This window comes from Centruroides sculpturatus, unplaced genomic scaffold, assembly GCF_000671375.1.
Source record: "Centruroides sculpturatus isolate CEXI.00-Female unplaced genomic scaffold, Cexi_2.0 scaffold49, whole genome shotgun sequence".
Classification (NCBI taxonomy): domain Eukaryota; kingdom Metazoa; phylum Arthropoda; class Arachnida; order Scorpiones; family Buthidae; genus Centruroides; species Centruroides sculpturatus.
The window spans coordinates 69,593-93,470 of NW_019384317.1; the positions used below are offsets into that span (position 1 = coordinate 69,593).

The window sequence follows — 23,878 nt, forward strand, 5'->3', positions numbered from 1 at the left end:
AAAAGAGCTTACCGAGCAAGAAATGAAAATCGTAATGAAAAAAATCGGCCGCGCCATTTCCATGGTATTGGTTGCTTTCGTTATAGTATCGTTGATACTTCTACTTGCTACTGTGCTCGTGTACATTTTCTCTAGAATATTTCACGAAAAACCGTCTAAACAAGAAACGTACGAAGCACCTCAACGATCGAAATCCATGTTCTTTGTCGATATCGAATCATCTCATCACGAGAGCGAAAAACAGGTCAGTTCGGAAGAGGTCCGTAATAAAACTGTATTGACACTGGAAGAAACACTGGGTGACGAAGATTTTGAAGAAACATCTCCCCTATTGTCTGCAAAATCAACATCACCAAAAAATGAAAAGGATAAACATCATTCATCTTCCTCGAATGGTGGAACCGAAAGTGTACAGATGACGGCCAAAATTAAAAGTCCTTCTTCTGGTAGCGTAGAAACCATATATAGTTCTCCATCTTATGCGAATGGCTCGTCTCAGAAAGAGAAAGAAATCCAATTAGACACCAACGTCAAACACCAAAACAGAAACAGTTCATACGAAGAAGATATTTACGATTTTCTAAAATCTTCCGAGGCGTTATCCGAAGAGGAAAAAATTTCTCATTCCCTCACAAAGACGAACGAGGATGTCGATACATTTCAAGACACGGAAACACGAGAGGTCGTTATTTCCAGTAAGGAAAGTGGGTCAGAACAGTACCCAATTAAGTTTTCATTAAACAATCAAACACACAATCTGTATACAGTTCGTACTATCGAACATACGAACTTGCCACCCGCTGTTCAAATGAAGAAAGGAAGCTGGAAGAACTCAAACCACGTTACTCATGCTGGAGATGCGTACAACGTGGATCGTGGTGTAACCTTCAAAGATTATTTTAACACAAATTATATCGTCTTAAATGGACCGACTGGCAAACAATCCGAGAAATTTAGAACGGAGAATTGCGTAATTTTGGACAAAATAAGCGAAAATCTAAGTGAGGAAAAAGATTTGGTGAAAGAACAAATTGATTCACGAAATCGAAACAAATATTTTGTCTCCAAGAATAATAAAACGAATTGTCCAGTAAGAAGAAAAAATACAGACATTACAATAGACGAAGTCGAGAATTTTAATTCTAGAAGAAATTTTTGTCGCGATAAAGAAAAGTCTACTCATTTCGTAGAATTCGTAGACACGGATGACATTTTGGAGTAGAAGCGCACTTAACCGAAGACAAAATTCGTTTATAAATAATTCTTAAATACATTAATTTCGTGTTAATTTGTAAATACATTATTATAGCCTAATTGATTACTTTAATCGAGTTAAATTTAAAATAAACATTTTAAAATTTCTGTGTTGTCTTTTTAAAAAACATAAAATCACTCCCCTTTGTAAATAGTACTAATAATTTTTTAGCTTTCAAGACGCCCTTTTCTGTCCTCATCACGATGTAATCCCACCATGGTGATGGCAGGGAGGCCCAACACATCCGGAGGTTAACGCCTTTTCCCACTGGTATCCGGTGGAAAAAAATGGGGCTAGTGGATACCAGTGGGGATCTGTTCGGATGAAGCTTGAACCCAGATAGACGGGCTTAGTGGGGTTGTTTCTAAGGTCAAGGATATCAATTGGAGACATCGTTTCATACGTAGAGAAGCTTAGTCTCCAGAGGAATCCTACCACAATTTAAAACTGTGCTAAACAATGCCGTAAAGCTACTTGGGCTGCAATTTGCAAAAATTGTAGACCTTTTGTCTGTCTGTCCTTCCTTAGTATCGAGAACGGTGTTAGATATATAAAAGACGGGAAAGCGTAGGAGGAGGAGGCCCCGATTAACTATAAACTAACTTCCATTACAAATCGGAACTCATATTATTTCATCCCGTAGTATGGATGGCCCGTAGATAGTAGATATCCAATTCATATTATTTCATATCCCGTAGATAGTAGAGACCGTTGTTGAGCCTTGACGTTTGTAGTTCTGATATAGTAGTTTAGAACCTTTTCTACAATACATAGTGGCAAAGAAAGGAGCTCTGCTAGTATCAGAGAGGCATTAGTAAAAACAATTCTGAGCACTGAAATTCTGATGGCAAACTGGCTTTGAAGAGAGTAATTTACTTGCTACTGAATTTTTACTAGTTACATGACCACAGCCAGAGGCTGCGTAAAATAGCATTGGTTGTATTGCCCATCATATAGAGTTTTATAAGCTTTATTACAGTATTTAGTCCCCAGGTACACCTATCACATTTTAGCAGCATGTAGTTTATTTTCTTGGCCTTAGACAAGATGTAATCAATATGGCAACGAAATGTGGTTTCTCTCTATTCTCTCTTGTTTTATTTTGTATGACTTTCCTGTTTACACGTGCACTAACTAGTCGATCTGGCAAAGTTTTTTGCGTCTTTTGTGAAAATTGAAATTAATATAAAAATAAATATTTTGACGTTGATTAACGATAATAATAATAATAGTAATATTGTTAATAATTAAAAAATAAAGTTCTTAAAATAAATTGTTCATTCAAATTCATTAAATTTTTATATTTTTAAATTTGATCACCTAAAGTCTTTTATAAATAATAGTACATATTAATTAACTAATTAATAATTATATATTTTGGACCTAAGATTTTTAAGGTTTATAAAAAAATTTTTTTGGTTAAAATCTTTTTATAAAATCATGCCAGAATATTACGTAAGATAGGGAAGGGGAAGGGGATCAAAGAAAATATTACTTTTTCTTACACAGGGGTGGGTGGGGGTCTAGAATGTCCAAAATCGCCCTTACGTAATTTATGGACGGCCCCATCGTTATTCCGCCATTTATTTAAGCAACATTTACTGGAAATACTATACAGAATGGCAGAAACAGGACATTGCCATTACCGAATAGACCTATTTCTGTATGATTTTCATCCTTTTTGAGCTAATAAAAAGAATCTTGAAGGATCATTTGGGTTGGATGATGCCATTCAGCCAGGCTGTTCCCTAAACCATCCAACAATCCCGAATCTCATTGTTGGATGGTTGAGAGAACAGCCAAAAAGATTTCTGTAGATGATCTCCTTGGCTTGTGAAACAATAAGACCTGCTTCAACGTGGTTTTTTTACTGGAATAATGCATGTACCAGTACATTTGAGTTTTGAATACTCATTTATTTTTATGCAATTGCACAAGGGTATCTACAAATTAACTATTATACAATTGAATTAGCAATATTTAATCTGTATACAGTACAGCTATTGTAATTTTTATTTCTATATAACGTTCAACTTTGTTATATTTAACTGCGTACATAGGATTCACCTTGTATTAATAAAATACTGTACAACCGAAATAAAGATTGTTAAATGCTTTAGCTATCATAGTTTATTAACTGGTTAATAAAAATTTCATAATGTCAAGAAAAATAATAATAATTTATATACACATTTATTACTAAGAAATAGATTAAGTAAATTTTGCATTTGTGGAATTATAATTTGCTGCTCACACATTTCAATAAAAATTCATAACATTTTCATACTTAACAAATAGAAACGACTATTTCAATATGCATAAAATACAATATTCTTTTAATATTCTAAATATAATAATAAATCTAGATCTAAAATTTTCTACTTGTGCCAAAGTTAAAATTTAAAAGTTAGAAAATAATTTTATATTCCAGTAAAAATACCATTAACATATGAAAATGTGTATTTAACGTAAAGAATCTAGTTGTGTTCTTGTTGGGCATCCATCTATACAAAATAATACATAAAAACAAATAAATTACTTTAATATGAGTAATGAAAGATGTTAATTTCTTTTTATCTATTGATATAAAAATAACTAAATTAAAATTTTTAGTTTAAGAAAAAAATTATTATTTTATTTTGAAAATTTTCTATTTTTTTTTAGTTGCTATAAAAATCTAAAAAACTATATTTTTATTTACTATTTTTTAAATTTATGACCTAAAGTCATACTTGAAAGTTTTATACAATGATGTTAGTTATTATCATTTTTAAAATAATTTAATTTTCCTTGGAAATTTAAAAGTTTGTTTATATCTAGTCAACATAATTCTGTAATTGTTAACAAAAACATACAAGAAAGAATGATGAAACTTATTAAAAGAATATTAAAAAAAATCTTAAATACAGTCATTATAAATATTTTGTACTTATTTTAAGTTACTCTAATTTTTTCATGCAATTTCCATCGGGATAACATTTTCTAAAGGCTTCAATAAGTGTGGGATCGATAAGTCTTACACCCTCCACTTGATTACCGAGAGTAATCCAGTTTGGTTGTACGTTGTGTGGTCTTCCAAATAATTCTATTTTGCGAGTACCAGGAGATAACCTTTCTATGATTCCGTATATCTCGTCTGGTTTGTGACTAGTTGCCCTAACTTCTGCCACGATAACGTCGCAATCGAGACCTCTGTTAATATCTTCGGGATTGCCTTTAATACCGACTAAACAATGTTCTTTTCCGTGATTAAGCCAATGGCCCGTTCTTCCGGTTCGTATGATTCTTTGCAACTGATTTGTTTTAACCCAGATAATTTCGTCGCATCGTTCATAACCCCAAAGCTGAAGGCACTCTCTTCCCAATTCCATGGCTCGACCGGTCACCCATAGAAAAATAAGGCCTTCGTCTTGTAGACTAGGAATATTTAATCTTCTCATTTCATCGTCTGACATTGTGCCGTAAGGTAATTCCATATGAATGTCCCACGGAGGATCGGCCATAACGACTGCAAATTTTCCCAATATACTCATGTCGAAATATCTTAGATCACATTGAATCCATTGAGATGGATATAATACAGCTAGTTGATCATTATTACCTATTGTTTTATCGAGTTTCACTCTCTTAGCTGGAGGTGGAGGAACGGTGGAATAATCGACTTCGTAATGTACATATTTACAAGTGTCCATGTGAAAACACGTATTTAAAAATGAACAATCACCAAGAGATTCGTCTGTATGTTTCTGAATAATTTTTTTGAAATGTAGCTTTTTACATGGTTCGCTAACGCCGGCCACTTTCATACACTCTTCTTTTGTTCCGTGAGGACAAAACTCTTGAACCTGAGCACCACCTTGAGATCGAAATCTCTCTACAAGTGACCTTTCTTTAGCAGTTGGTTTACTAAGTAGTTCTAATATTTCTTCTCCAAGTTTTTTATTTTCTTTTTCTCTAGTTGAAGGAAGAGATAACAGACTTTCTATAGTATCATTATTTTTACCTTTCTTTAAACCATCTTTTATTTTATGTGGAAGTTTTGATTTTCCTTCATCCTCATTTGGAGTCTTATCTTTTTCATTATCATCTTCATTCTTTTTAATACTTTTTGTGGCAACTAAATCATGAGAAAATGCTTGTAGTTTGGTATGATCTATATTTGACACTACTATACAACTTTTTCCTTCTGGTGTATAACTTTCAGTTATGGTAATAAGCTCTTGAGCAGCAAATTTTTGCAAAAGATTTTCTAGCACAATATGCTTAATTTCAATATTCAATGATTTTGTTACAGAAGACAACAAGCTCCTTGAATCGGTAGGCAAATTAAGGGCTACATCACATAGGCACACTAATAAATTTTGTTCAATTTCAGGATTAATTTTAAATTCTGTAACAATATTTGTTTCTTCTTTAGGAGTCTGTTGTAAGTTTGGAATAGGACTGTTACTCCTCGGACTGCCCGATCCACTTAATTCACCTGTGATACTTAATACAATACCTTCTCTCTCTTTTTTACGACGTTGCAGTCGCTCACGTAAACTGCTCTGCCTTGATTTAAAAGCTTGAATGTCACTCCAAGTATCAGACATCGTAACTGTTCATTCGTACATAAACTTACTCTTTTTTATATTTTCTGAAATATAAATATATTTAAACTTATTGTACATATTACGCAAAGTTTTATACATATTATAATTATGATAAGTCATTTTATTAATTGCAATAGCATTGAACTATTTCTAAATAATTTTATTGCTTTTAAAATTATTAATATTAAAATTTTAATATTTTATAAATTTTTATAAAATTTATCAAAATTACTAACATGGTAAATTTTACATCTCTTAACATGTTTGTTGCTACAGACAACAAAATACTCATGATTTCTTTAGTATTTTTTTTTTTTTCAATATTTTTCAGTATTTATTTTATGTATAAATTAAAGAAATCTTTTTGAAAACAAGTCATTTTAATAGATATCATCAATCTATATGAATAAACTGATAAAACTTTTAATCATAAACTATCGTCACAGATATATGAATAATTATTATTTTATCAATAATTCTAATTAAATGATTTATGAAAAAAATAAGCCATTACAAACAGTGCTTCAAACTGAATTCTTATTTTTAATCAGTGTAGTTTATTTATTTTTAATCTAATCCAATTGTATTTTGAACTAAACAATTATCAGAAATAAAAATCTGAAATTCTAAATATTTGTGATGCATTTTTAAAAAAGAACTTTAACATAAAAGACTATTGTGGTTTTTCAAAAATACAATAGCCCTTCATTATATTGCACACATTGGGAGACTAAACAAATGAGCAATATAACAGATGGTGCAATACAATTGCTGTATGTGTTCACTTGTTTTATAATAATATTTCTTTACCAGTAGAAATTCAATGGCAACTGATTTTTTTTTAAATTATTGGCTAAAGTGCCTTATATTTGTTGACAAAACAAAATTGATTGCAAACATTATATCCTTTGAAATCATATGAAGATAGATATTTTGACTAAGTCCATACTGAAAATCCATTTTTGAACAGATCTACAAACTATACATACTCAAATAGACCCACTATGGCTGTATTTTTTAAATCTAATGGGATGTGAACTTATTCAAATCTGTGGATTTATTTTTTCAAAATTAGTTTTTGTATGTGTTAATGTGAGTGGCTGTAGGAATCATTAAATAAAAACCAAAAAATAATTCTAAAAAAAAAAAAAAAAAACACAGCCAAGAAAATGTAACAATTATTTACTAAATTGCAATTTTGAATAGGTTGTTTATAGTAATCTATAGCTTAGAAAGTGGGGTTTATTTTTTTTTAAATGCAACCGAAATTTAAATTTTTTCCAAGTCTGTGGGATAATTTAAATCTGCGGGTCTAATCGAGTGCATACATTAGGGATTAATACTAAGACAGCGACAATTGCTAAGGAATCTGAAGATTTCATTCAAAGAAAACGTACAGCACACATTTAAAATTTGTACGAAACATTGCCAAATTCCTAACAGACAACTATTTTTGCTGGGCATTTAATTAAAAAAAAACAGCAAAAACAGTATAGCCATGATATGTGAATTCCATGCCGAAATAAATTATTAAAATTGTAGCTAAAATAAATTTAACAAATTCATTTTACCTACAAAAGATATATTTACTTTATAGCATAAATCAGGGGCGGGCAAGCAAAAGTTCAGTGGAAGCCGAAATGTAGGTTCCGCAAGATGCACACACAGTTCTGTACTTTTTTCTATTCTGTACCGCGCTTTTATTATATAATATAAAACAAATATTGAATTTATTTTTAATAAACATATTTTCACAAAACTGTGGAAATAAAATTGTAAAAATAATAATAAAAAGCAGAAATTAACACACTTTCGGCGAGAGCCGCGCGTAACTCAAAAAAGAGCCGCATTGGCCCACGTCCGGCATAAATAATTAAAGTTAATATTCTTTTACACACCGCAAAATAATAAAATTTAAAAAAACTTTCCACATTTTATTCTTTATTTCATTTTTTGCAATTGGTAAGATGAATGATTTAATGTGCATTTTCTTATTTCTCATGTCAAAAAAATTTATGCATAATTTTTTTTATTGTTTTATTTACCTAATATCAAAAGGTAAATTTAGTATAAGTTACTTTTAGTTAATTTGTGTATATATGAATATATACATCATTTGACTGAAAGTAACTTCTACCCGGATTTTATAATTTGGCATTAAATTACGAACTCTCCATTAATTCTGGGTCAAAAAAAATATTTTTGCGCATAATTTGTAACGTTAAGTCGTGATTCGTTGTTTCAATATATAAATATTATAAAACTAAACAATAAAAAAAAAATAATAATAATCGAAATAAATTTACCGATTTCCTCCGCCATCTTATATCAGAAATAACCGCGCCTCCTTGCGGCGGAAAACAATTTGTAAGAAAATTTTGAAAAAATGTTCAGAAATAATTTATTTAAACAATTAAAAATAATAATAATAATAATGTAAAAAATTCGTTAAGTGATTTAATAATTTATTTGATATATTATGCAAAACTTTAGAAAATAAAGAAGTTTTAATGGGGGTCGATTGAAAAAGAATAATTTTCTATATGAGAGTCAATGCAAGAAAAAGGTTGAAAACCCGCTTTAAAAAAAAAGTCCTCCCAAAAGACATCTTGGCAGATCGCCCGAGTTATGCTTTGCCGTAAAAATTAAACCAATTAAATCATTCAGAAAAGATAGATATTCAATCATTAGCTGAAGAAGTTTTTCGGGGGTTTAAACATAAAAAAAAAATTCAAATTTCATAGTTGATTATATTCCTATTTAGGTGTTACTAAGGTAAAGAAAACACGGAAAACTCCACGTGACCAGCCCGTTAGCCAGGCGCGAACCACGACCAACCACCAGTGTTCAATGGTTTCATCCACTCGACCACTGATGGTCAGTTAGTAACCATCGTTGTCGGCTTGACGGGATAGAGATTTTTTAAAATTAACTTTTTTTTACATGTAGAAACATTTTGAAATAGAATATGGATAGAAGAAATATATTACGGATATCTTAAAATGTAGAAATAATGGTGTTATTAAACGTGAAATTCTTGCTTGAAAATTCACATTCATCGTGACGCAGCACATACGTAGTCTATTGACTGTATTCTTGAATAAACAAAAAAAAAAAAAAAAAAAACAAAAAATCACGGGCTGCTCTGTATGAAAGACTTAAATCGGAAACTTTGACCAATTTATTAACAAATATCTGAATTTCATCTGACCTTTTCTCAATTGAAATATACCTGTAATTATTCCAGTTGTATTAATAAATTAATATGATATTATTATAGAGTGACATTTCAGCTGCATTATTTTGCAAGTGGCATGATTTCTCGGTGTTTCTTTCGTCTGTAGAATGATTAGATGTAGAATTTTAAATTGATATACATAAATGATTCATGAAAAATTATATTTAAGCGAAATAGACACCAATACACACACACACATACGGAATTTTTTGCCCTTTACTTTCCCGGCTGTTGTGTATATATAACAAGGAAAAGTATTGGAATCGTGTCAAATTTGACCCTCAGAGTTTTTGCAAATCTCCACGTTTTGAGACCGCCCAAATCCAAAAACAGCAAAAATAATTTCGCATTCTCACTCGCGTCTGCATAGTCGCACGTTAAGAAACGAAATTTGGCATGGTGGTTTGTATATGACGGGCATTAATGCTATTAAATTTTGGTGGTGAAAGGTCCAGAGAGTGAGGAGATAGAAAGGGGTCATGTATCTCGATAGGGGTAGGACTTAATAACGAATAAAACCTTCACTAACATTTACAGTCTTTTATAAAACTCATCCCTACCCTCAAAATTAAGCTTTTCGCTATCTTATAGTAATTAAAAAATAGGTAGAAGTTTACCTAGGTAGTCAGTCCCAATGGCAACCAACGAATGTTATAAATACACGCTTATTTATAATACAGTATAATTATTTAAATGTAATGAAAACGTAAATATTCAAATCACATTTACCATACTTTTATTTCCCTTTCTTTTTTTTGGGAGGGAAAGAACATGATTCATCTATTTGTTTAGAAATTTCATCCTTTCTCTTAAATGACGATTTAACAGTATTTCTAATAGACGTTCCCACTTTCTTATTTTCGAGTTTTTCTTTCTTCTTTGTATTTGTTTAAGGGGCAGAAGGCACACTTTCCGGCTCTTTCCAAATTGGGGTTTGTCCAACACCGGGATATATCCTACTCAAATGCTTAGCAAAATTCAAAACGTTCTTCAGGTTTTAAATGTTCCCATCTAAACATCGTCTTATACATAAAAGAATATAAGTAATCCGATAGATCTTCAGTAAAATGCATAGGCAAATTTTTTCTACTTTTTTAAACACCACTACAAACGTTTTTTTTTTTTTTATTTTCTGTATATGCACACCAGTTACAGGGTCGATAAAATTTTCAGCATGTTTCACGGACATATTGATGATTTGGAAGGCATAACTTCCAATGCCTTCCAAGTCATCAATATGATTGTACCCTTTCCACTCATCAGTGTATACTGTACTTCCTGAATTTACATATTTTGAAATTATCCAGTTAAAACTTTGTTCCGATCTATCATTCACTTTGCATACAAAACACGTGTTATCTTGATGACAAATTCCTCCAGCAATCCAACGAGTTCCCTTCAAAATACGCCCTTTTTCATTTTTTCTTTTGCTTATTAGTTTCATCTATTTCAACTACTTTTTCCGGGCTCCCAATTTTCAATTCTGACAAATTACGTACAGAAATCATAACAAGACGCATATAATTAGCCCAATCTACAGCAATGCGTTTACTATGCCCACGGCCGAACTAGTAGAACTTAATTAACGAACACTCAATACATATTAAATGCCACATAAAAGAAAAAAATACACTCCCTATGAAATTTTTCCAAATTTATCTTTGAATACGGCGAACTATTCATTTTACATCGATTTCATCCAAAAGATATAGAATTACGATCTTTTCTGTAAATTAATTTGCAGCGAAATCAGCAATTACTACAAACAGCATCTACGGGTTGCAAACCGATAAATAGCATACTTTATATCTGAAGATATTCTCTTGTCGACGTCTAATTCTGTTTGTTTAGTTACGGCAACGCAACACTTGGGCGATCTGCCTAGGACAGGGGTCGGCAACCTGCGGCTCGCGAGCCACATGCGGCTCTTTGGATGTGAAGCTGCGGCTCTTTAGTTCCATACGCAAATATTATTTATTTTATTAAAAAAAAAAAAAAATTAAAAATCGTTCTGAATTGATTAACGAGGATTAGGCACTGATTCTATCTCTCAGCCACTTGTACTCGCTTTTCACCGCACCCCTCCCCAGTGACACGCGTCGTCACTGTCGTCAGTCCGTCGGAAGCTCTCGAATGACGCCGTCGTCGGATGTTTCTATTATCTAATTTGTTGTGAAAAACACTACTTATATATGAATAAATAGATATTTTTTCTTATGAATAAATAGATTAGTTTTTTTTATCAAAAAACTAATTTATGCGAGTACTATTGTTGGCAAGAAAAAATTTTGTAGCTCTTTAAAAACTTTGAAATTTTGTAAATTGTAATTTTGGCTCTTCAGACTCAAAAGGTTGCCTACCCCTGGCCTAGGAGGATGCCTTCCGGGAGGTCTTTAAAGGAAATTGGCCCCTATTTTTTAGGCGTTACAAACGTGGAGAAAACCCGGAAAAATCCACGTGGCCGGCCCATCCGAGCGATGCGCGAACCCACGACAGAACTTCCAGTATTCAGGGTACGAAAACCGCTTGGTCACGCGTTTAATTCCGTAAAGTCCGATTCCAACATATGAAAACAATCTCTCAAAGTGCATTTTTTCCAAAAAAGTCTTCAGAAACTTTCATAACCTCTGACATTATATTGATATATAGAAAAATAAATATAATACTGTATTAGATAAAATTTTAAAAATTCTACAAACTTTCGAATTTCATTAATACTATTGTAATGTCACACAACCCAATTACTTTTGTACTATTTAATCTAGAACTTAAATATGTACTGTACTGTACATATTAATATATTAGTAGATTTGATTTCAACCTAGCCTGTTGACGAGATTCCGGAAGTGCCACTATTGGGATTACCTAGGTAAAAACTTCTACCTAAAAAGATTTTATAACAATCTGATAACAGATGGCGCCACACACAATTTTATTTATTTTCCTTAATGACATAAAAGTTTTTTTTAATAAAACCTCATAACAGCTGGGAAAGTTATACAACATTTGTTGCTGGATTTTTTACACAAAATCTCATACACAATAATAACTATTTTCTCAGTTAACATATCATCTTCAAGAGTAAAAAGATGTAAGAGGAATGATTGCTCTTATGTCTATTGATGTCTGACGACTAAAAACTAGATTGAAAGCATTAACATTTCCTCAACCTTGTTAAGTTACGCTGTTAAAAGCATATTGATTACACTTAACATTGGGTAAGGTTGGAAAATTATATATTATTATATATATATCTGTTTTTAACATTTAAGATTCATATTTGAAAGAAGAAAACAAGCAATTATTTGTAAAAGTGAAGATGTTAGTTTAGTTATTTGAAATAAAAGAAATAATTTTTTACACTCATTTTTGTATATCTTCTGCTGTTACAAAATTTTTTGTATAACAGGAAGATACATGCCTGTGCACAGGATTTTTAAAAGAATGGGATTTAAGAAAAAATGACGTTTCTTTTTAATGTAAATTTATTAATATTTACAATATAGTACTGTATATTGTAAATATTTACAATAAAATAGATTATAGAAGAACTGAACAGGTACTAAATAAATATAAATTATAAATAATATACTGTTTTATTAACATAAAAACATTTTTCTGTTTGAATTGCCAAATGGAAGGGGTTAAATAAAAAAACTAAAGTAAATTTAAAATGCGGGAGTTGTAGTCGACACATTTTTTCCGACTCCTCTGGCTTGAAATTCCTCCCAACTCCGACTCCACAGCCCTGCCCTCTCTCTCTCTCCAGCCATCCTACTGTCCATCCTATCAGTAGGAAGGCCATATGGAATATTGGTGTACTGCTGGAGGATCATTCTATTTGTGTAGCTCTAACACAAGCAGGCTAGCTACACAAATAGGATGATCCTATCAGCAAGATAGCCTTCTGTCCATTCTATCATTATATGTGCCAAAGGATTCATTATAATTCAGTCACTGCCAACTTATTATGTATAATAGAATTTATAACTAGTTTCAAAAGTAAATGATAACAAAAATTGACATACTGNTTCTTGTGAGATTTGTGACTTTTTGAAGATCCTATAGATAACCACAAACCTTAATAATAAAGTACACACGCGTTCAATAAGTGCTTACATAGACGAATGGAACTGGAAGCTTTTATTTACTTCCCATAATACACTTCGTTTCCGTTTAATGCCATCTGGCGGCTGGAATTGGTTTTAAGTAAACATGTGACTTTTTATCGTGTTAAGATTTTTAATTTATTGCGAATTATTATTATTTTTTTAAATGTAATTTTGTAAGTTGTTCGTTTTCCTTAAATTTGCTTATTAAAATAAATAGAATATTATAATTTTCGGGAATGGAAATGTCAATATTTATTTTCGCGGTAAAATTTATTCGCGGTAATTGGATATTTTTAAAGAGGTGTGTGTGGAATGGCTGCGTGAGGAATGAAATGGAGGAGTATGGTGTGAAAGTCTGTTTAACAGTGATTTGGATGTGTTGGGAGAATTAATGAGGAGAAATTATTAAAGAGAATATTTTGGAAGAATAGAAGGGAAAGGAAGCAATCAAGAAAATCCTTGTTGGAGCATGTGGATGAACATTTGGAAGAGCAAAAAAAATTATGAGCATGAGAGGTGTGCGAAGAGATGACAAGAGTGTCTGGATGAATCTAATAAATGGATGATGTACGTGTGATTCCTCTTGCTTGTTGTCCATTTCTTCTGAGAAATGAGTGTGACAATATGTATGTATACCGGGGCCGTGGAAAGGCACGGACAGAGAGAGCGTGTGCCCGTGGTGTCGAGATAATGGGATGCCAAAATTACAAAATTGTTACGCGGGAAAACTAATAAATTTGTAGAAAACTGTCATATACGCGTATAAAAAATTATATTATACTATGTACGGTTTCTATGAAATGTTTTTCAAAATTTTCAGAAATGCACAATTAATTTGCAAATGTGCTCTATCTGCTACCTTGCAAACCATCTTACTCGAACTACTATCTCGCACAATAGATTTTTGTTACTCTTTGCGATGTAAATTTTGTGTTATCATACATAAAAAATAAATTTTATAAACACTAAACAAATTTCCTTAAATTTCACTAAAATGCCTTAATTAGCCTTAATTAAAAAGTCTTTAAATTAAACCACAACAACATATTTTATTTAATAAAATCATACAAATATTGTTATGTGCATATTTATTTATTTTTGTGAGTTTTAAATTTGTAACTGATTAATGAATGAAATTATCCAAAATGTGCCATATTTAAATTTGCCTCTGGTGCCAATTGCTCTATCCACAGCCCTGATGTATACTGTATGCATGTTAGGCTCAAAGATTAAAAAAAAAAAACATTGAACAGAAAAAAATGATTAGAATACATTGTGACTACACAAATAGCCACAGGTATTTTGCATCCTGGCTGATTATGAAGAGTCATGATGCATTTGGCATTTTAAAAAATGCCATAATGTAAAATTTGTGTTGGATGTCAGAACTATTGAAAAATAACCACAATGCATTCCAGCATTATCAAGAAACCATGACATGTTGCAGAAACAACACACTTTCAAGAAGAGCAAAGCTAATTCAAAGTCGACTCAATCGTTGTCTGTGCTGATCTGATATTACATTAGCAATCACATCTGATCTTTATCAGTTGAACTCCAAATAAGATCTCTTTGAGCAGTTCTGTGCTCATAATGAGTTTACAACTGCTGACGATGATAGTCTTAAATATAGTCTAGAAGTAAGCAAGGCTTTCTAATCTAATTGTGAGAGATACTGCATCAATAGAAAAGACACAACAAACATTGTTCAAAAGATATCAACTATAATTTTAAATGTTCTAAAGTTCCTGCAAAAATAAATAATTGAGCTTTGTCATTGTTCTTGATAATTTTATATATTTAGACATATATCCTGAAGTACTACAGAATAAACAAGAAACAATTATGTGTTGTGGTTTATTGATAATGCTGATTATTGCCATAGTTTTAACAGTCCTTTTTATAATGCCAGAACATTGGCTCTTTATAAGCAAACAGAATGCAAAAAATATTATATAACTATATTATTATTATATACAGTATACACTAAACTGTATTAAATGCTAATCTCAAGTAGCTTCCTAATGAATATAAGTTGAGAAGCTGAAGCTGTCATAAAACAAGTTAAAACATTCATTTGTGGTAAACTTAAATAGTTGGCAACCTGAGATTAGCATTTAATACAGATTAGAATATGGAGCTAGAAACACGTGAGATGATACCAGTATATATACATTTTTATGTATCGTATAATCTTGGATATTTAAAATTGAATGTGATCTTTTAATGTAGAATATTTTTAAGACTTTTTTCTAAAGAATTCAAACTTAAATTTTCACTTTAATATTATAATTAAACTATAGATATTTTAATAGTGGTTATATTTGTTTAGTTTAGATATAGAAGTTGAAATAATGTTACAAGTAGAAATTGTTAAAGATGGAAAATTACACATTGGTGAAGAAAATTGGAAGAGGAAATTATGGAGAAGTTTGGTTAATAATTAATAAACGAAATCAAAAACAGGTATTTATATATATTTTTTTAAATGTAATACTCAGATAGGATACTTCAAATAGATGAAATATTCTATTAAGAATAGTTAAGACTAATTCTGAATTGTTCTAATCAATGCTTCATATAAATGTAGGATTTATCAATTATTTCAAAAATAATTAATGAATTTGTGGCATAAATCGTTTAATATAAAACAGTGTGCAGTCCTGATACTTGAATATATCTTCTGAATCTGTTGCTTAAAATATCTTAAAAACCCGTTAAAATCTATCAAGAAATTTTTATGTAACAAATATTTTTTGAGTTTATTTTACATCTCATCTACATAGATTTTTTTATATCGTACATAATTATCTCAAACTACCAATTGGTAGAGATATTGTTTATGAAACTGTATTGGAGCATTAGAAAGTCAAGATCACTTCAATAAAAAGACTAATTTTATTTGTGGGATGCATTTCGGTCTTCACTACACCCTCTTCAGTCATTATTACATAAATATTGATACCAACAGTAATTGCATAAACTTATACTTAACATTTCAACTTGAACTTAATACATAAAAAATTGCAAAAGAAAAAACAAATCTGCATTGTTTTAATTACTAAATGTTACATGGACATACATTGCTAGCAGTGTGTGATCATCATCCATCCTGACATAGTTGGGGTGTCAGCCACCCATGACCTCACAAATTTATCATACATTTGATATTACTTATTCAGAGCAACTTTTCCTTTGTCATATGCTGCCATGAATTCATTTAGTTTTCTACATAGCTACAGCTTCAGATATACTATTTTAAAATGAAGATGCATTCCTCCAGTGTAAACATTATCACTGTCTGGAATAGAGAAAAAGCATTAAATGACTAATCTGTTTTCTTGTGAGATTTGTGACTTTTTGAAGATCCTATAGATTTGATTAATAAATTTCAATTATTTTTCAGTTTCTGAAAATAAGGAATGTTATAATTTTTTTAATAAAATGTTAAGAATCAATAGTAATAATAATAAAAATAATTTAAGTATCTTAAAAGTGATTATTTCTAATATATGTTTATCTTTCAGTATGTCTTAAAGCAGATTAACATGAAAAATGCTAGTGAACAAGAACAAAGATCAGCTTACATTGAAGTGAAATTACTCTCTAGTTTAAAACATCCTAATATTGTTTCCTATTTTGATTCTTTTCACAATCCTAATGGGACATTAGATATTATAATGGGATATTGTGAGAAAGGTGATTTGTACACTTACATTAGAAGTCGTAAAGGAGTGTATTTTCAAGAAAAGCAGATTATTGAATGGTTTATACAGATCTGCATGGCCTTACAGGTAAGAAATTTGATATGGAATTCTTTTTTAACTAATCATACTTAATAATTTCAACAAATACCAGAAGAGAACATTCAATTTAGAACTCATAAGCTTTATAATATTGAAATAAAATGAATCTGAGTGGTCTTCGTCCCCACACTTGAGTGGACTAGACCCTGAACACTGGGAGTTCGGTCGTGGGTTCGCACCTCGCTTGGATGGGCTGGCAGCATGGAGTTTCCAGATTTTCTCCATGTTGATGGTGCCTGAATAGGGGCCAGTTTCTCATAAAAGTCCTCCCTGAAGGCATTCTTTTCCCGCACATGATTAGGCCTGACATGATTCTATAAGACCGGCTCTTCGGTCGCATAGCGATCACCCACAAGTCTCTCAGAGTAAAGGAGTACAGCCATAAGACTCCATATGAACTACCATCTACTAAAAGAAAGAAAGAGTAAAATGAATGAAATTACTTCAGTTAAGTGCTTTTCATTTAATCTCATATTATTTTAATTGTATTGTTGATAATATTAAGAAAAATTTATTTTGTTTTTTCATGCAATTAATTATTGTAATGTTAACCACTTTTTTTTTATAAAAATAAAACCGATATTTTAAACTATGAAGATTAAGAAGTACACTCAAAAGATATCAATATTTTATTAAATGTTTTTTTTCTCTATGTGAAATTTAATGAATGATTTCTTTATAAATTTTTTTTATTCAAAAGCAAATATACTCTAAGTTGTAATGATAAGATTTATGCTAATGAAAGTCATTGTGATTTAACTAGATAAAGCAAATGTGCAAATAATTAGGATAAACAGTAACTTTTAATAACAACTATTATTTATTATGATTATGGCATTGATTATAATTCATTGATGTTATTTGTCTAACAAGGAGATGGCCAGACATTGTCCTCTCAGATTCAAATGAAACTTGGTACAAATAATACCTGGTCCAAATAATAGGACCCACTTCTCAAGCATTTCTGAAAAATGGTCCTCTGAAAATCGAGCGTTTATCTTATAAGTCTGGAAGTTCTATCACAAGAATGGCAGTAGTCAAGTGGATAAGGTTCTAGACACTGGACCTACATGATAAGGGTTCAATCCTTTGTGAGTTTAATTTATTTTTTAATATGTAACATAGTTATTTTATTATTTTAATATATTATTTGCATTATTATTACTATTCTTATTCCTCACGTAAGCTTCAGATATAGTGATATTGTTTTATTTGAAGTGGTACAAACATAAGTGCACGAGGGAATTGTCCATAACATTAACAATTAAAAGAAAAATGCTGCAACTATGCTAACTATTTTTATATTAAGGACTTGTCTTTTTTGTCCATGAGCAGTAACATCTGAAGCTTATTTGCTTCTGTTGACAGAGTATGTAACCACAAGCTAAAATATCTGAAAATAAATATGAAGAAATAAAAATTTTGTTTAACGACATAAAAGAGTTAAATCTACAGAAACTTTGTTTTCATTAAACAGGAAACGAAGTCACAATTTTTAATCTCACTTTATAAGCTCTAAATGTGAGGAATAAGAATACTAAGATAGAATAATAATTTAAGTAAGATAAGAATAATAATTCTAATGGTATGCTAAAATAATGAAATAACTATGTTACATATTTATTATTATTTTTTAAAACTCAATTTGCCTAGAATTGAGTCCATATCAAGTAATTCCAGCATCTACAACCTTATCCACTCAGTTACTGCCATTCTTATGATACACAGAGCTTCCAGACTTATAAGCTGAACACTCAATTTTCAGAGGCCCATTTTTCAGAAATGCTTGAAAGGTGGGTCCTGTTAATTAGACAAAGAACTATTTGTGTTTAATTAATTAAGGCTATGTGCTTGCCAAGTTTTGTTCAAATCAGAGAGGACAATGTCTGGCCATCTCCTTGTAAGTTTAGATTCAGCATAATAAGCGTGACTGATTAATATAAATAATTTAATAGAATTGAAAATGATAATTCATTTTCAAATTAATTCATTGATACACATTGAAAATATAAATATAATGAAGAAAATTCAATAGATTATTTCCTGATATCTATGGTTATAGAAAAAAACAACATGCTAAACAAGAATAAATGTTCATAAAAGTGTTAAATTACAACTAGATATTATATTGATCTCCATAACAAAAGTTATGACTATAAACATTATATAAATATTGTATAAATAAAAGACATATTGTATAAATACATATTGTATAAATAAAAGACATAATTTTAAAATTAACTATATACTACATAGTAAGAGTATCATTTCATCACCGTCAAATAATATTATTTCTGAAATGGTTTAGATAGTTTCAAAGAACTAAATCAGTGGTCCCAAAGTGGACACTACCACTCCAGGGGTGGTGAGTAAAGGGGTGCTGTAAAAAGAAGCAAAGGGTAGTATGGGGCACTGGAGGTGTGACCATAAGTGAGGGTTTGGGTCACTGACAGCCTTTCCTTTTCTTTCATTAAAAAATGGATAAAAAAAACACTGCATTTAATGGTTTCTATATATTGACAACAATGCACGGTAAAGACACAAAGTTGTGAGGTTCATAGAAAAGCTTTTTTAAGATATTTTCCAAGCATTTCTGACACAAGGGAAAATGGATTGTGGTATAGTTGGGTGTATGTTTATGGAACCAAGGGATGGTGGCTCAAAAAAGTTTGGGAATCACTGGACTAAATGATACAAAATATCATCTGTTATGAATTGGTAAAGTTATTTCAAAAAATAAACATAAACAAAAAACATAAAAATTATATAAAATATTCAATATTTATGTATGTAAGTGTGAGGTCCCAGATAGTCTGAATCTCTCCTTAAACATACAAAAAATTTGATTCATTTAAGACAAAGTCATTTAAGACATTTAAAGTTGTTTAAAGACATTTGAAGTCATTTAAGACATTTTGTTATAAAAAATGTATGAAATAGATCTNTACATTTCTTAAGCTTCAAAATCATATATTTATTTTTCAACATAGCCTTAATGATGACTAACACATTTCTCCCAACGTGTAACAAGTTTTTTCATGTATGTAAGTGTGAGGTCCCAGATAGTCTGAATCTCTCCTTAAACATACAAAAAATTTGATTCATTTAAGACAAAGTCATTTAAGACATTTAAAGTTGTTTAAAGACATTTGAAGTCATTTAAGACATTTTGTTATAAAAAATGTATGAAATAGATCTGTTGCAAAAGTATGAAATAAACAATACGGTCGACCTCATGAAGTCATGAGTTGTTGCAAACTAACGGGTTGGAATATTTAAAATGTCGATAGGAAAGATTGAGCTTTAACTCCAAACCTTGTAGACATGACAAAATTTAGAAACAAACAAGAAAATGTAACATTCCTTTAAAAGAAAAACTATCGTGTTGTAAGTTATAAAAACACAAAAAAATTCTTAGATGGCAGAAAAAAACAATATCATCGCATGAGATACAAGTGAAAGTTTCAAAGTTCGACCAACACTTTCAGACAAAGTCGAACAGAGGTGTCAAACTGATTAACGTAGAGTGAACTTTCCCACACCCAATCTGGTTGTCTAACAGGAATGAGACCAATCAGAAGGTGGAGAGAGAAATTTAAGACAATTGGGACAATCAAATTCAAAATTTCAAGGAGAAATTCTTTATAAACCCGAGATTCAAGGACAAGGGTGGTCGCTTCTCTCTCTTTCAACCTGTTTGTTCTCTGTGTCGGTTTCCTTGTCATATTGAACTTCATCTTCATCACTTCACCTACGTCCTGCCACTCTATGCTGACTTTCAGCTAGTCTGTCCTGCCAAATGCCATCAAGACTCTGACCGATTGTCGTCAGATTGCACAGATAAAAGACTGTGACCATAGACTGAACTTTCTACATATCAGTTCAAGAGAAGAAATCCTTGACTGGAATTATGTAAGTATTGTCTTTCCAAATAAACAGCTTGTGTTGTAAAGGTAACTGTCTCAGTGTCTACATTACTTTTGCATCCCTCATTCCTCTTGACAAGAAGAGGGATTAGCTTAACCTCTCCCTTTTCTATATCAGCAAATCTTGCATAAGTGATAATGTCAAATTCATTATTGGGTTATAACCTGGCTAATTAAATATATAAATATTATGAAATTTGGACTAAAGATAGGCAGTTAAGGTGCTGTCTTATATTAAATTTAATAATTAGAATTAAATTAATTAAATAAAAATATTCTGGAAGACATTTTGGTTATTAATGGATGATTTGGGCTTGGTTTAATATATATATATGTAAGTGTTTTTGATAAAGTTTCTATATACATAGTAAACAATTTCTGGATATAATCATATTGCCAAATGATCTTCTGGATTATCTAGTGGGCTATATTAAGGTTAATAACTAGATATACAAATCAATTTGGCCAGAGATTAAGCCCCAGTCAATGCTGTAAGTGACCAATATGGTTATTTCTAAATTAATTAATAGTTCTGAAAGTGGAGATTGGTTGAGGTCTGGGCAGCATAACTGGCAATGCAACTGCACAGTAAGCAGGGTGCTGTAGGTTTGAGTCCAGCTCCAGGCCAATTATTTTCTTCTAGAATATTTTAAATCTAATTTAATTTAATTCTAATTATTAAATCTATGAAGAGATAGCAGCTTAATTGCCTATTTATAGCCAAATTGATTTGTATCTAGTTATTAGAGAGGTTGCGACCGACATTTTCATTGCGAAAACGTGTACGTCAGACATTCAGCGCCGCCTTCCTGTAAGTCTAGAAGTTTGACAATGGCATTTGATACGTCGAGCATGATTCCACTGATGTTCCAAATGTCTGACGTACACGTTTTTGCAATGAAAACGTCAGCCGCAACCTCTCTATTAACCTTAATATATCCCAATAGAAAATCTGGCATATCATTTGGGCAATATGTATTTATAAATTTTTATTTTATTTCATGAATTTTTTTAATTCTTATGAATAATTACTTTAAAAATTTGAATATATATACATATATATTTATTCGTATTAAAAAATTTTTTCTAGTATTTACATGAAAGAAATATTCTTCACCGAGATTTGAAAACTAAAAATATTTTTTTGACCAAAAGTAAAATAATCAAAGTTGGTGACCTTGGTATAGCACGTATTTTGGATGGCACTTGTGATTTGGCAACAACTCTAATTGGCACTCCTTATTATATGAGTCCAGAAATCTTTTCAAATCAGCCATATAATCATAAGGTACGTAATATTAAATATATACAGAAAATAAAAATACTTAACATTCTATTATTATTTTTATGGTAAATACATACAAATGCATTTGAAAAAATTTACTTCAGCTATAGTAAATACTCAGAATACATTATCTACAGGGTGTAACAAAATTCCATGCCAATATTTTAGGGATAGATTGATAAAAAAATTAAAAAATAAGCTTAAGATCTTTCGTAACGTTTTACAAAATCTACTTCATTTTTTAGATATGGCCTATTAGAAAAAGATAGTTTTGAAATTCCTTGTCCTTGCCAAAGTACTAATACTACAATTTTCAACTTTTTAAAGTAATTTTGTACTTTTTTAAGCTTTGTCAACAGATTGAGGTAACTAAATGTTGCACAAGTAGGCCCTGTTGTAATAAATGTAAACAAAATCTTATCCACTTTAAGATTTTGCAGTATCAATCTGCTTTACCATAAAAAAGAATAGTTGGAAGGCAAGAGTTTTTCAATATAAATTTACTTTGAATAACATTTTGTTTTTTTTTTTTACAAAATTTAACAGAATAACTTAGAAGAACTGAACATAATGTCCTTTGCATTCATAGAGCAATTTTTGTAAATTATTAAAGAAAAATAATTTATAACATTTAAAATAAAGCTTCAGTTTTGTACATGTTGATAACAAAGAGAAAACAAACAGCAATGTCCTTTTGGTGAGAAGTTTAAAATTGGTTTCTGGTGTGATTTTTTGTCAAGTCAGATCTGAAATGAAGTGGAATTTGAAAAATGTTTATAGCGTATTTTAAGTTTAATTTTAACCCTTGAATCTATCCCTAAAATATTGGTAGAGTTTTATTACACTTTATATATTAGGTTTAAGATGAACTTTATAAGCCTTATTATTATTATTAACCTAACTAATTTTAAGATGTATGATGGTAGGCTGAAAAGTAATGCACACATGCTTGTAGAACACGAACAAAAACAAATAGCAAGATCGGGCAAAAAGTACATTAAAGTACAATTCTTAAGCTTTGATCAAAATCATATATTTATTTTTTAACATAGTCACCATTAAGGCTAACATATTTCTCCCAACATGTAACAAGTTTTTTCATTTTGACACTGAAAAATTCTTCCGACTTTTCTCGAATCCAGGATTTGACAGCTGCCTTCACCTCATCGTCCAAGGTGTAATGATTACCCTTGAGGTTTCTCTTGAGTAGAGGAAAAAAATAAAAATCGCAAGATGCAAGATCAGGGGGAATAAGGAGGACATGAAATTGGTTCAAACTTCAGATTTCGCAGAGCCTCTCCAGTTGCATGCTAGGTGTGTGGACAAGTGTTGTCATGTTGCAAGATTATTGGTGCCAGGCTGCCTCTAATACAATAAATAATCATCTGGTGCCAATAATCTTGCAACATGACAACACTTGTCCACACACCTAGCATGCAACTGGAGAGGCTCTGCGAAATCTGAAGTTTGAACCAATTTCATGTCCTCCTTATTCCCCCTGATCTTGCATCTTGCGATTTTTATTTTTTTCCTCTACTCAAGAGAAACCTCAAGGGTAATCATTACACCTTGGACGATGAGGTGAAGGCAGCTGTCAAATCCTGGATTCGAGAAAAGTCGGAAGAATTTTTCAGTGTCAAAATGAAAAAACTTGTTACAACTGT

At 30.8% G+C, this 23,878-nt stretch overlaps 2 protein-coding genes across 7 annotated transcripts in view; one reads left to right on the forward strand and one right to left on the reverse strand.

Annotated features, from left to right (window-relative positions):
- Positions 1-3,169: 3,169 nt before the first annotated feature.
- On the reverse strand, positions 3,170-13,270 carry LOC111623820 (N6-adenosine-methyltransferase catalytic subunit-like). 2 transcript variants are annotated; one of them, XM_023366539.1, is made up of 2 exons: positions 8,154-8,200; positions 3,170-5,891 (listed from the first exon to the last, which is right to left on the reverse strand). In XM_023366539.1, exon 2 carries the CDS (start codon positions 5,845-5,847, stop codon positions 4,195-4,197), a length of 1,653 nt encoding a protein of 550 aa, XP_023222307.1. In that variant the 5' UTR covers positions 5,848-5,891; positions 8,154-8,200; the 3' UTR covers positions 3,170-4,194. The 2 variants fall into 2 exon arrangements, with proteins under 2 accessions (XP_023222307.1, XP_023222300.1); XM_023366532.1 differs by lacking the exon at positions 8,154-8,200 and adding an exon at positions 13,166-13,270 and having other exon boundaries at positions 3,171-5,891.
- LOC111623788 (serine/threonine-protein kinase Nek4-like) overlaps positions 13,260-23,878 on the forward strand; it is a 19,335-nt gene continuing 8,716 nt past the window's right edge. For 2 of the 5 annotated variants that reach the window (XM_023366492.1, XM_023366521.1), the window contains exons 1-4: positions 13,260-13,370; positions 15,530-15,663; positions 16,725-16,991; positions 22,020-22,217. In XM_023366492.1, coding sequence (XP_023222260.1) covers positions 15,577-15,663; positions 16,725-16,991; positions 22,020-22,217 — 552 coding nt within the window. In that variant the 5' untranslated portion in view covers positions 13,260-13,370; positions 15,530-15,576. Of the gene's footprint in view, positions 13,371-13,435; positions 13,765-15,529; positions 15,664-16,724; positions 16,992-22,019; positions 22,218-23,878 lie in introns of those variants that run through there. The other 3 variants (XM_023366513.1, XM_023366504.1, XM_023366497.1) reach the window with 3 other exon arrangements.

Excerpts from the sequence above, each read along its gene's own strand:
- LOC111623820 (XM_023366539.1), bottom strand. The coding sequence starts at position 5,847 with ATGTCTGATACTTGGAGTGACATTCAAGCTTTTAAATCAAGGCAGAGC.